The 14,128-nt window shown below is 41.1% G+C and overlaps 1 protein-coding gene and 1 pseudogene across 2 annotated transcripts; both read right to left on the bottom strand.

Annotated features, from left to right (window-relative positions):
• Positions 1–133: 133 nt before the first annotated feature.
• Positions 134–8,912, bottom strand: LOC146482219 (uncharacterized). The gene is made up of 2 exons (XM_085107507.1): positions 8,710–8,912; positions 134–5,366 (listed from the first exon to the last, which is right to left on the bottom strand). The coding sequence occupies exons 1-2, from the start codon at positions 8,768–8,770 to the stop codon at positions 937–939; spliced, it is 4,491 nt and encodes a 1,496-aa protein (XP_084963633.1). The 5' UTR covers positions 8,771–8,912; the 3' UTR covers positions 134–936.
• A 1,692-nt stretch (positions 8,913–10,604) lies between these two features.
• LOC146482218 (uncharacterized) lies at positions 10,605–13,817 on the bottom strand (annotated as a pseudogene). Its single transcript, XR_014864197.1, has 3 exons — positions 13,185–13,817; positions 12,540–12,744; positions 10,605–11,620 (listed from the first exon to the last, which is right to left on the bottom strand). The product of XR_014864197.1 is annotated as an uncharacterized LOC146482218 (transcript).
• Between the last annotated feature and the right edge of the window lie 311 nt (positions 13,818–14,128).

The raw sequence follows: 14,128 nt of genomic DNA, 5'->3' as shown, positions 1-14,128 counted from the left end.
CAAGGCCTTAATCACCTATAATAATAATAATAATAATAATAATAATAATAATAATAATAATAATAATAATAATATTATTATTATTATTATTAATATTAAGACAATATTTAATGAGGGTGACACCAGAAAAGCTAACACAATGGTGATAAATATAAAATACAGAATTTAATAAGAAATTTAAGAGTAACAAATCAAGTTACAAGGTAATCGAACAGGTTAAAAGTTTAAAAGTAAAAAAAGGGAGAAAAACCTTAAAAATTATCCCTGACTTAATTTTTTTTAACCTATCTAAACTATATGCCCTAGCATCAACGGAAATACGAATTTAGTTTTAACTGAAATCTAAAGTTGTCGCACAAATTAAACTAATTCCTTTCGCTTTCTCAGAGAAATTAAATTTGCCATTTAAAATGCGAAACAAGGTCAGCTAGCATTTCGTAAAGCCAACCAAAGCTAAGCATCAGAAAAGATCACGCTGTAACTGCATTAGCTTACACAACGACCTTGGAACGCAGAAGAGAACATTTTAAGTATTTTGCTTAAATGTTCTCGTTTAGCTGACCTTTACCGTGCACTTGCAACGACAAAATATCATAATCTTCTTTTATTAGTTATTGTAACTTATTCCCTAAGTTCTTTTTATTTAAATCTCTCCATTTTTGGTTCCTCGCCTGTCCTTAAGTTCTAAACATCATTACGTAATATGGAGGCCAACTAGAAAATCGGATGGTTAACTTGGCCTCCGTTCTCAATCGCTACCTCAAAATTATTCAAAATCAAAATTAAACCAAAATTTTACTATACAAGAATGTAATTATAAGAATCTTTCTAATTAATTATGAGGAAAATAAAGGTTGTTGTTGTTGGTGGTGGTGGTGGTGGTGGTGCCCCTAACCGAGGACCTTCCAGCAATTAGCAGAAAACCGTTCTGTTTTCTTAAGTTAACAGTGGAGTCATTCCGTCATTTCTCCTGCTGCTACACCAAATGAAACAAACCCAACATAAGTGATACAAAGCACGACAGACCACTACAGTTAGCCGAAATATTTGTGACGAAAGAGCAGCGACCAGGAGAAGACCAAAAAAGGCAGGGACAGCACACAGAATGATGATTTCCACCTTTTCAAAGACATTCCACCAAGAAGTAAAATGATCGTTTGTCGGGACCGCCAGCGATAGAAAAGAGGCAAAATACGCGTTCATCATCCCCAAGAGAACGATGAACACCAGAGAAATGGTTTCTACTACGTTGGCAATTCCATCACGAAACGGCCAGGTCATGGAGTGATGTTGAAGAAACAAAACACAAAAGAAACTCATAATGAGAAGACGAGGCATTGGGTCACTAACCAAAGAGCTAAAACAAATAAGGATCAGGCGGCGGCCTATCATAACGCTTTCCCAGCTCAAAGACAGTTTACTCCCATTTTCAGGGTTCTTAAAACAGTCGTAGAGAACCCGTTCTACAGACCTTCGTGACTCCTGGCTTGGGGACGAGTCTTCACTGGCCGCATTTCTTGCTGTACAAAACAAGGATATGTATGACAAGTAAAGTAAAGAAGGCAAAGGAAACGAACACACCAAGAGAAACTTACCCACAGAGAGGGTCCTGTTATAAATCTTAAATGAACCCCAAAGCAAGACAAACACAAAAGGCACAACGAACGTGCAGATAAATGCAACCAAAATGTATTGCCACCACTGAAAACACGCAATGTTTCCATCGTAAAACAAGCGCTGCTCTGAGCCAATGGGAACACAGCGTAAAAGATTGAAGCTACTGGAGGCCAAAGTAGTGTATCCTAATAACATGGTTTGTAAAACGCCACCAAAATACGGACCCGCTGCTGGAGATTCTTGCCCTCGCAACCTCTGAACTACCCAATGAAAAATATAAAAGGCGCCAATCACAAGTAATGTGGCAAACACGTAACATGCAGAAAATAGTTGCTTAGTTATCGACGTAAGGCCAGGAAAGGGACAAATCAATCCATTGGAAGAAAAACTTTGTTGAAAGTTGAAAAGTCCGATCAAAGGATCGATAAATTTAGTCTCCAGAATGTGCTTTGACGAGTTCGAGACAAGGAGAAGGTTTGTTGCCTGATAGAAGTAAAAGAGAATCTTAAGATAGCCTCGGTCGAAGTTATTTTCAGCCTGGTTGGCGGGTTCATGTTCTTTAAACCATAGTATTTGAAGCCTGATCCAAGACACAACAGGAGGCTTGAATGTGAAATAAAACGCCATGAGCGAGACGTAAACCAAAATCACGGGCCAAAACCAGTAATCCTTGCACTCACGTGATGGTCTGCAGTTTGTAGAGTAAAGTGTCTCTGTGTACGTCTCATTACACTGTCCACATAGTTCACCTGAACGGTTACCCTGGCAACCATTGTATTCAGGAAAGTCTGTTTCCTGAGGAGGGCGACAATAACCCAGAGGACACAAGGTGAACTTTAGCGTTGGTGGAAAGATTTTCTCTTCAGAACCCCAAAAGTTGGGTTTGGCGACGATATTTTTGGAGCAATTTGCTCCAAACGGGCACGAAAGACATTGAAATCCTGGTGCTAATCGAGATCCAAGCGCCCGACCACGTTGCAGACTATAGGAATTTTCTCCGCATGCAGAACAGCTTAATACCAGAGTAGACACTTCAATTACACACGGTATTTCATTTATCTGTGCTGTTACTTGATCAGTAAAGTAAAGGATTTCCATTTGACTCCCAACAGGACAATGGAAGGTCGTCAAATTGTTGTTTCCAACATCTATCACCCTTCCGTTTCTAACCTGCATAAGAGGATCAGCACTGCCATAGGTTCTGGAGTCCAAGGTACTTTGGTGTAACATAAGTGCACCCGAACTTTCGGTATGAACAAAAGATCCCTGCGTGTATTTCGTTGTTGGCAGTTGTAATTCTTTCATTGTTTGGCGGAAAACACTGCCTTCTATAATGAGACTTGCAGATCCATCTAGCGTGTATATATGCCCTCCACGAATTGCCGCAAAGTTGTCAACAAAGTAACAATTTCGAAAAGTTGCCTTTCCGTTGCTTAAAAGTACGGCACCACCGGTCCTTGCGCCATTTCTCTCAAATGTGGTGTCCTCAATGGTCAAGAGGCTTTTGTAGATCCAAGAAGGGTAGTTTTTAACATTATTTTGAGTGTCAGATGAAGAACGTTTCTTGGTACATCCTGGATCCTTCTGAACATCCGGCCACATCGAAAAATACAGCGCTCCCCCATCCCCAAAAATATAAGAACGATTCCTCAAGAAACGAGATCTTTTGACTACAACAGTTATATTTTGGTCTGATTCTATGGATATGGCACCAGCTCCAGCTTGAGCTGAACAGTTTTGGAATGTCGAGTTTATTATTAAAACGGATAAAACAGCTGACCTTGTTTGAATTTGAAATGCTCCTCCCTTGTAATTCAAGGCTGCATTGCTATCAAAAAGAGAATCTATAACTTTAAAATTGTGCATTTCATCAGCTATCCAAAAGACTCCACCATATGAACCAGCAAAGTTACTTAGAAATTGAGACTTTTGCACCTTCACGGTACAATTGTAAATTACGGCAGCACCTCCAAATCTCTCCACAGCTGCATTTGATTCCATGACAACTTCTTGAAGGATGAGATTACTTTCACTGTTCATCATGAGAAACAGTGCACCACCCTGTCGAGCACGGTTGCTCGAAAATGTTGAAAATTCTATTTGGATTTGGCTAGGGTTTCTTTTCAGACTACGATCATCGGTTGTTAAAGAACCAGCCCATAAAACGCCACCAAAGCCCCATTCTGCAGAATTTGAGATAAAATGACTGTTGTTGATACTAAGCTGCATTGCGGTTTCATATTCGACATACAGTGATCCACCAAACGCGTTCGCCATGCATCCTGTGAAATTGGAACTTGCCACCGTCAAGAGCAAATCAGCATTATCACTACTACGCTTTCTTTTCGGTAACATCGAACCCGTTTGCATATAAACCCCTCCTCCTTTCATAGCAAAGCAGTTGGTAAACTGAGTTTGAATCAGTCGCAATGATGCCCTACGTGTAACAATATACAAAGCACTTCCCCAAGAATCGATAAACTTACATTTATTGCAATCAATTTGAAGTAGTTGCTCATCTTGAAAACTGTAATCTAGGTGAGCTTTAACGTTTGAAAAATCAGCATCGTCCGAGTCGAAAACGCGCGAGTGAATATACACTGCTCCACCTACTTTATTCCAAGCCGTGTTGCTGATAAAAACGCTGTCTTCAAAACTTGCACTATACATGTTAGTGCATTCAGTGTTGATGGCTCCACCTTGAGAAGCACTCGTGTTAAAAAACGATGAACCGGACACACTCAACTTACAAATTTTAGTTCCGTTCAGGGATATTACTCCGCCCTTTCCTTTAACTTTGTGGCCACTAAAAGTGCTGTCATATATATGCAAAGAAATGTTTGATGCACTGACGTTAAATAATCGAGTACTGTAGCTTGTGAAGTTGCTCGCGCTCACAAAAATATTGACAGTGGTGCTTCGAAAGACACACTCGCTGTATCCGTTACTCCTCTCTACATCTCGGTCTGATGACGGACTGTTGTCAATAAATGTCACATTCAGAAGGTTGACGTTCTGCGTGCTGTTGTCCACTTGTACAAAAATGAGCCCACGTGAAGAAAACCTGTTGCGAGAAAAAGTTACATTCTCCAGGATGATATTAGAAATTAATGACTTGTTAGTGTTGGGCGATTCAGTGAACGAGATACATCCTCCATCGTCTGACAAAAAATTGCCATCAAATAAGGAATTTGTCATTTTGAACATTACTTCGACATCCTGTGATGTGGTCTTTCCCCTGCTGACAACAACTGAGATACACTGCTTATTTTTGGAAAAGGTTGAATTTGCAAAGTGAATGCTCGAACTCCTTTTCTGTCTTATTACAAAAGTGACACCTTGCTTGCTGGCTTGAAATTTGCACCCGTCAATAAGAACAGAAGAGTCTTCAAAACGCACGAAACTTTGATTCACAGATAGGCGTGATATAGTTACATTCATTTGTTCCCCTTCATAAGAACCGTTGAATATTAAGCCAGTTCCTTCTGAGCATCGTATCTGAGCCATGGAATTACCATATCCTATCAGAGACAGACTCTTGTATATGTAAATTCCCGGATACTCTGACGTTTGCGATTGACAGGTGTAAGGGTCCTGGTCCGTGTTAGTTCCATCCAAGTAAATACTATCCCCAAATGAGGCCAATGTAACAGCACGCCAGATGTTTTGACAGGGCCTATACGGATCACATGACCAGCTGTCGTGACCAAACCGGGAAAGGTACAAGTTTCTCGCCTCTGTTACACATCCTGCACGAGATAAAATTGTTTGGAACAGTATTAAAGGCAATAGTTTAATTACAGCTACAACGGGAAATCCGTAATCACATTTCCCAAACTTGAAGCGGGTAGATGCAAGCGACCCCCACTTTGGATTAATTCCCTTGCTAAAAAATACTAGACTACGAATAGTCCCCCATTTTTCCTCAGGGATGGTAGGGCGAGCGAAACGCGAGCGCGCGTGAAAATCACCCCACGCGAGAAAAGGCGACACGCGTGGGGTGATTTTCACGCGCGCTCGCGTTTCGCTCGCCCTACTATCCCTGAGGAAAAATGGGGAACTACTCGTAGTCTATAGAAATACCAAACGAATCGCTTAACTAAGACCGAAAGGATGTGGTTTAACCGAGGGAAAACCGTTCTTTAGGGGTTTCAGGGCGAGTAAGACGCCAAAACATGTTAAAAGGCGGGAATCATTGTAGATGCCCGGTTACCATATTTGGTAGTTAAACTGGTTTACCAGGGTGATTTAAGGTGGCCGAACACAGTTTGCGCGCGCTTTACAGATTCTGTTAGTGATGCTATTAAGCGCGCGCTAGGGTTGTGGTAAGCAAATACTATCGACCACTCTATTTTATACCAAAAGGTAGGTTTTGCTCTTAAAATAACTTAGTTTCTCGTTTGTGAATCCTTCTTCATTTATCGCCGAACAAATAAATTGAGTTCACAATGAGCTAAGCCTTTTTGTACGCTTTTCATCTTTCTGAGAAACCCTAATTAAAAGCCACGCATGCGCATTTGAGCAAAAAATTGTGACTGGTTATTTTAATGGAAATAAACTGTTTTCTAAGGAACCGCTCGTTAGAATTTCGTGAAATTTGACAAAACAGTAGTTTTCTAAAAGCGCAACTTGCCTACAAACCAAAAACAAAATCTAACAGAGGGTATCTTCAAAAAACATTTAAGTGCAAAACCAACATTTACAGGAGATCTGTCTGTTAAAATTACATGAAAGCAGCGTCACTATGTCAGTATTTTGTGGGTTTTTCTGGATACAAAATATGGAAAACATCTAACGAGTGCATTTTCTAAAAATTAAGAAAAACCATTATTTGTGGACGGTTAATAGCTTGCTGCGTTGCCATGGCAACGGCACCTTGTTCAACAAGAAGCATCAAAATTTATTCTTTCTTAGTTAATCTTTCACGATGCTAATTTCGGGTACTCAGAAGTACGTAGTTTTCAAATAATGTTTACTAACACCTGTGTACTGGAAAAACTGTGTTCGGCCACCTTAAGCCCAGTTTACATGCTACGATTTGTCGGCCTGACAAATCTACAGTCATTTTACAGTTACTAAGCTAACGCTAAAGACTGATGAGCCGACTGAAGGGAAATTAAATTCAGAGGAGACCAAAATGTAACACAAAAATTGTATAGAAAAGTTTATATTGGTCTCCTCTGATTTCAATTTCCTCCAGAGCGATATCCGTCACTTTAAAGTAGAAAATGCTATATTTGACAACAGTTTGCAGTCTTTCTAATAACAAACACTGCAGCCAAAGTTTATTGCAAGCTTTCACTGATGACACGAATAAGTTGGCTTTGTGCAAAATTTTGTAGCCTACCCTCCCCTCCATAGTCATGCAATGCTGTGTGGCGTAAGGTCACGCGTAGAGAGCATTTCCATAAAAGGAAAACAACAAGTGCAAGGACATAGTTGAGAACGGCAAGTCAAAAATAGTGAGTTCTGTATTGTGTAATAACTTGAGACAACTGCGAGTTTGGATTAGAACGGTGAAACTACAACGCAAGGTATTCCATACCCCCTCAACAGAAGGCAGCTGGGCGGGGGGGGGGGGGGTGAATGGCCCAGGAAATTCCAGAGGGGAGGAGGGGTGAATGGTTAGATTAGTTTCCAGAGGGTCAACTTCACGTTTAACAAGGACCGCGGAGCCGGGGGACCACAACCCCCTCCCCTCCCCTCCCCCCCCAAAAAATAGGAGAAGTATTCACCAATTTGCAGTCTATGCACACCTCCATTCCCTGCGCCTCCTGAGCAAGTATTTCGAGGAAACCGTTTTGAAGGACGACATTTGATAGTGTCGGCCATCGAAGAAGGTTTTCATAAACCAAGTGGTTCAACGTATTTCAACGCTAAGACTATTTTGATAGGCTTTCTAAACTCCAAAGACATATCCTCACAAATCAAATATCTGGAAGTAAACTACGCTGACGATTTAAAAGAACTGGGTATCTTTAATAGCAACTCGAAATTCTTAACGTTTTGATGAAGAATGGGGTTGCCGTTATCTGATATTTTGAAAATGGTAAAGAAACCCAGCCGTTCACGAGAGACACATGACTAGTGAAGTTATGATTACTTGTAAGTTCTTGCAGGTTAATCCTGTTATCTTAGCGCAACTGGAGAAAGGTCATTCTCGATGGCAAGAAGGGTGAAGACATGGTTGTGAGCAAACACGAATCAACAAAGCTTTAACTGTGTGGCAGTATTGCACACTCATGAGGCAAGAACCGATAAGATTTGGTAAATTTACTGAGTCAGATCCGTCATTTTCATTGTGCTTGAATTTTTTTGTAGTAGTTCGATTTTGCTTCAATAACCTGTTACCCTGATTAAAAATAAGATCATGCATCGCATCTGGCATATTTGGGTGAATCTTCAGCCATTCTGAACACATTCTGTTGAACAGTTTTTCGGGATAAAATTCCCTCCCCCCGCCACCCCAAGAAGGTAAAGCGCCATCAACTGTCCTGACCCCGCGCCAAATAATAAAAAAAAAATGCTCCGCGGTCCATGCCCACCTCGAAATCCTAAAGCGTGACCCATGAAATCCTAAAGTGTGACATACGAAATCCTAAAGCGTGACCCATGAAATCCTAAAGTGTGACATACGAAAATCCTAAAGCGTGACCCACGAAATCCTAAACGTGATCCATGAAAATCCTAAAGCTATCATATGACGAATGGAGTCAGTGAAAGCCACGAAGCAATGCAACAAAACTCAACTTGGGTTTTCGTCCCTCTTTGAACTTGAACCACTTGTAAGTGAAAAGAACAAGTAAAACTCGGAGAAATCGTGATATAAACACGGCTCGAACGGCGGAAAAGATGGATCAAATGGCCCGCATGCATACAGAAAATCGCTTTGTTAACTAAACATTTATATGCCGTGGTAGTTCTTGTTAGAAATCGTGGCTACTGTAGGGATGGAAAGGTGGCTGTGCTAAATGTTTAATTATCCATTGGATTGATTAATCGGTTTGTTCATACTTCTTCCAGCGACGCCCTCGTTAATTAAAGTGCTTATAACCCCACAACACAACAATACGTGTTTGGCACAAGTCTTACCTCCAGCGATGACAACCAAAAAGAAGTATACTCTGTAAAGGCTACAACTTCTTGCTTGCATCTTACTTTGTTTAGCTTTGCTTCTGAAAGACGGCTAGTCAAAAATGAAACTCAAATCTCGGTTATATCACGAGCCGGCGTCATTTAAGAACAGCTCGGCATAGTTCACGCTCAGTTTGGTAGCGCTGACAGTTGACACGCGGTCACGCTGTCTTCGGTGCTAAAGTTATCGCCAGCGATTGTCAGCGGCTACACCTTTGGTACAAGACCAAGGTAAAAGTGTGGACCTTTGAAGATAGCCAGGAAGCTAGAGACGTCTCCTATTTTCCCGATTTTTCCTTAGGGGAGAGGGCGGCTGCACACAGGCTACTTTGAAGCCTGAAATACTAGGCGCTTGAATTGCGTGGAAGGGAGGGGGGAGTCGAGAGACATTTCATTTTCAACATGCAGGCAGCTCCCATTAGGTAAATTCAACCTATGAAAAGCATTGTAGAACCAAGAGATGTTGTACGTGACACTTCATTACCATTAATTGAAATTGATTTGCAGCCGATAAGCATGTAATTAACAGGACTGAGCAACATAGCAGATAGGTTTCATCCTGGATTAAAGGGACAGTATCACGCTATTTTTAGTAACACATTGAAAGTTGGAAAGTCGCTATTCAGTTGATAGCAGCCAAGATATACTGACAAAATTCCATTAAAAGACTATCAGAATGCAAAGAAACTATCCACGGATATTTTCGCCGGCAGACGACCAAGATAGAGAGGAGTTCGTATTTGAAAACGCCTGGCGGACGTTTTCAAATTTCGCTGTTGTAACGCACTAAAAATCGCCGGTTGTACTATATTTTGGTTCAACCTTTCGTCTTCGAATCACTATTAATATTTCTTTAAATTAGCGATTGAGAAATTAATTAACACAGTGTTCAAAGTTTAAATTTAGTGAATTTTGGCCAAATATCATGATATCTCCCATGATACTGCCCCTTTAAATCAGACGAACGCCAGTTTTGGAAGGATACGTCTACAGCATACCAAATCAGTTTTTCTCGTAGGTGTAGATGTTTGTGCAGTTTTAATTTGAACCCAAACGGCGCGAAACAGCAACATTCGTGGCTTTAGTATTAAGGTGTTGCTATAATAACAATAATAATAAAATAATAATAATAATAATAATAATAATAATAATAGTAGTTTATTGATATTCCTGTCGCAGCCTAACGGCTGAATTACAAGGATGGTCAGTGACAATAATTCAAGAGACTACGGTGTAAAGACAGTCAAATAAATCATTTCATAAATATGATTAAAAGCACTAAATAACAGAGGAAAGGATTACAACTGGTCTTGATACTTAATGGTGTTCAGATATCCTCTCCGGAGCATCGCGTCAGTGGGAGGTCACAGATGCACGGAGCAACGGTGTCACCCCATTAACCCGTTTGTGAAATACCTGGACTTCTCTCTCGGGTTTTTATTCATTCATTTATTCATTCATTCATTCATTCATTCATTCATTCATTCGTTCATTCGTTCGTTCGTTCGTTCGTTCGTTCGTTCGTTCGTTCGTTCGTTCGTTCGTTCGTTCGTTCGTTCGTTCGTTCGTTCGTTCATTCATTCATTCATTTACTCGGCCCTTCAAGTCAACAACTGACAGCTTGTTCAGATATCCTCTCCGGAGCATTGAGTGGGAGGCCACGGCAGTCACAGCGCAGCCTAGTTTTCCTAACGATGTCAACAGTTCGAGCAATCTCCCGTGAGTTCGACTGTTATTCATTCACAAAACACAACGTAGCAGTTGGTTTAATACCAGCCGCAAGTTTTAAGCAGCTTGTTTTCGAATTGCCATGTTAATAACGTCCAGATTTTCATGAGCGACAAATCCACAAAAACTATGAACTTGCACTGGCGTTACTTTCGAACCATGCAAAGTTTGTGAACTTTGATGTTTTCCTTTGACATGTTTGACAGCTTTCGTCTTGTTTAACCAATCAAATTATTTGAACCATTCTAACAAGGATTGTGATTGGCTTATTTCAGCGTGCATGATGAGAGTACAGATGCACGCCACTTCTGTTCGTTTGGAAAATGAAGTTTGTTTTGAAAATGAGCGTGAATGCGTGGAGAAATAAAATAATTCTTTATCATAAAACAAATAAAGAAGCCTCGACTGTGCTCTGTTCTGTTGTAAAGCACTTAGGAAGCGGCTAAAGCACTCAAGAAGTAGGGACAAACACTCGACTACGTCTCGCGTTTCCCCCTACACTTCTTTCGTGCTCAAACCGCTTCCTGCGCGCTTTACAACAGAAAAGAGCACAGTCGAGGCTTCTTTATTTGTTAAATCAATCCTATCAGATATACCTTAACCTAAACAAATCAAGACACAAATAAATCGTTTCAAAGCTCGGCAACAAATACACTAAAATCTAACTCAAACAAAACGTGTTTCGTCCTCAACGCATTAGTCAAGACCAATAGCTACCAATGAACTAAACTCTTTCTCTATGAGGCAGTAAAAAAAAATAACAACTGTCGGTTGCCTTTAAATCCAACTCTCCCATGCTGAACAGCCAGATTATCCAACACTAACAAATCACGCTTCCTCCACTTGAATCCTACCGCGCATGACCAGCCGCTGGCCAGTAGGTGTTATAGTACCTCGGGCTCGATTACGCTGCCGTCGCCATAATAAGTGTTACTAGGCATTTTGCTATCTGGAATCTCTGCTTTCCCTGGCAGTAACCGGTAATATGAGCTATGATTTGTTGTCACTTGGCTAAACCACGTCTTCATGCCTGTTATCGGGTGATGTATGTAAACTGGTTTGTTTTGCCAGACGTACAAATCTCCACTGGGGTCCCATGTAAGGTTGTTGCCATGTACCTTGGCTTGTTTTTCCACAACCTATAAACAAGCAATAGGCACATGTTATACTAGTGCTTGCCAGTTGGCTATAAAATATACATTTACATTCCCACAGTTTTCATCGCCCAGAATCTTATTGTCTTCCGCAACATTTACGGCTCATATCGCCACGATCTGATAGACGCAGCATACGAGACTACGCTTTTTATACCGGAGTAGTTTTATTGTTTCCGCAAAGGATTATTCAATTCAAATTTGGATCGGTTAGCGACCTTTGGGAATACCCGATTCTTTTGCGCACGAAAACTTTATACAAATTTCGATATGCGGCAATTTCAAAACAAGTCCATTCTATCGTTTTCCGATAAGAGAGGAGCCTAAAACGCGAGCAGAATGTTAGAAATTCGCGTTTTGACAGCACTTTCACTCACTGCAATCCTTCGAAAATTTTCGCGTGGCTTCTTAAAAGGTCAAGTGAACATAACCATGTGGTATAATGACAATCGCGCAAATATTTAAATTACGCCTTTAAGTCCGCCTAAAACCATCTCTCATACGAACAGGAAGCTACAATAGGTAATTTTTAACTTAAATTTGACAGTTCAATGGAGAAGAAGAGAAGAGCAAAAGAGCAGACCATAGTACACACAGTTTAGTGGACCTTTCTTCTGTAAAAGCCATATGGTGCAAGTAGTTTATGAGTTGTTGATGGTTTTTTTCTTAGTGTGTGTGTGTGTGTGTGGGGGGGGGGGGGGGCTAATATTTAGGGGACTTCCATTCAGAGGAAAGAGTGTGTGGGGTGGAACGACGCTTAAATTTGGATTTTCGCGGTAAGTTTTATTTGATTATGACGACAAGTTGGGGCCGGCCGGGACTCAAGAGTGGGAAGCATACCACAGGAAAGAAGTGCAAAAGCTATGAAAAGAGCTTCGAGATCTTTTAATTTATGCCACTTACCTCTCTTGTCATCCTTTTGATACACGTGTTGCCAATTCATATACTCTTCATTGGACTTGTCAGGCAAAAATCTCACGTATCGCACTTGTTTTTCTTCAAATCTCCGCACAATATCGGAATCCAGCGCGGAGAGCAGTTCGCTATTTTTAACCAGAGGTGTCTCACCGCCGCAGTCGTCAGCAGGCTGCTGGACGCAGAAAAAGAAAACCTGTGGGGGCGGGAGGGTTGGAATAATAATTAGTAGCTTGAAAATGGCTTGGGATGGCAGAAAATAAACCTTCAAAGGTCAGGCAGGGAAACGTTGACAGTGAATGAGAATGATCTATTAATCAGTGAATAACACAGGCATACTCCGGAAAAATCCGAGTGCTCCTATCAAGAGTCGAACCAACGACCTTCCGATTACTAGTTCGGATGCTCTACCACTGAGCTACAGGAGACTCGTGGGAGCTAAGGCCATTAAACTAGGTTCATGGGACAAACGTCCTACATAATGCTAGGATTTGAATGTGAATATGTGGCATATGCGCAATGAAATAAATGTGATGGAATATTTTAAGGGGAAAGTAATAATCAGATACACTTGTAATTTTGTACCTGGCTTTTATCCCCTCCCGTTGAATGGGGATTCTCCCCTGCGTTACTTACCTTGGATGGGTAAACTTGTGCATAAGACATTTCGTTGTGTGGGTCTATGCTGATCTCATCGGGATCATTGTTGGCGGTGTATGTTCCTACATTCCCGTCAATTTTTGTGCGGAACGATGTGCCACCTTCATATGTCAACCTTTTCCAGGGGATTCCCTGAGCAATGACCGAAAAATCCTGCGCAGTTTGAGCTGGGAGATTGCAGAACAATATGGCAGGATTATCCGTGAGGTTTTCCTCCACGTATTCCATACATTTTGCTGTCAGCTCAGCGAGAGAGGCCTGGTGTGGATTGTTAACAAACACCCCATGTGGGAATGACTCGGTGGGTTCTGCAAGGAACTCTGGGAAGCCTTGGCCAGTTGAACCTACCATATATGGTCTGTCTTTAAGTCTTGACTTGACTTTAGGCACTAGTTCCTCTCTGGGTATCCTCTGAAAGATGGCTGGTTTGGTACTTGCTGATGTTGAGGATAAGCAAATGTTACCTTCAAAAGGTTGTTTTCGCCTCACACAAAAGCAGACCGTGGGGAGTTTAGAGATTGACGTGCGACGTCCCAGAAGGCAAACTGTCATATTGATCGGTTGGACTAAATAAAAGTCTGGTTAACACATACAACAGTGATGAACATAACGAAAAACAAAAATAAAATTGATAAAATATAGGGCTTTTATAAAATAGTTCCTTAGAATCGCTATGACGGGTAGTTGCAATCTAATGTTCAGCCACGTCACGATTCACGGTTATTTGATTGTACGACACAGGTACGATCGTTGTTATCGAAGAGCTTCGCATTCGACGCTTATCCTCCATCCTTGACTGAAAAGCTTGCGTGCCTGTGCAAAAACCTTTGTTCCCCCAGTTTATACAATAGCCTCTTACGGCCAGACAGCTCTTTATCAGGGACAGTTCCTTGAACTTTGTCCCAATGGCTCGTACACTC

This window comes from Pavona decussata, unplaced genomic scaffold (genome assembly GCF_977016875.1).
Source record: "Pavona decussata unplaced genomic scaffold, jaPavDecu1.1 SCAFFOLD_47, whole genome shotgun sequence".
In the NCBI taxonomy this organism is placed as follows: Eukaryota; Metazoa; Cnidaria; class Anthozoa; order Scleractinia; family Agariciidae; genus Pavona; species Pavona decussata.
Note: the sequence above shows the minus strand (reverse complement) of the source record. Positions and strands in the feature narration are given on the sequence as shown.

Excerpts from the sequence above, each read along its gene's own strand:
- LOC146482219 (XM_085107507.1), bottom strand. The coding sequence starts at position 8,770 with ATGCAAGCAAGAAGTTGTAGCCTTTACAGAGTATACTTCTTTTTGGTT. Across the intron at positions 5,367-8,709 it reads TTTGGTTGTCATCGCTGGAG|GATGTGTAACAGAGGCGAGA; the intron begins GTAAGACTTGTG and ends TATCTCGTGCAG.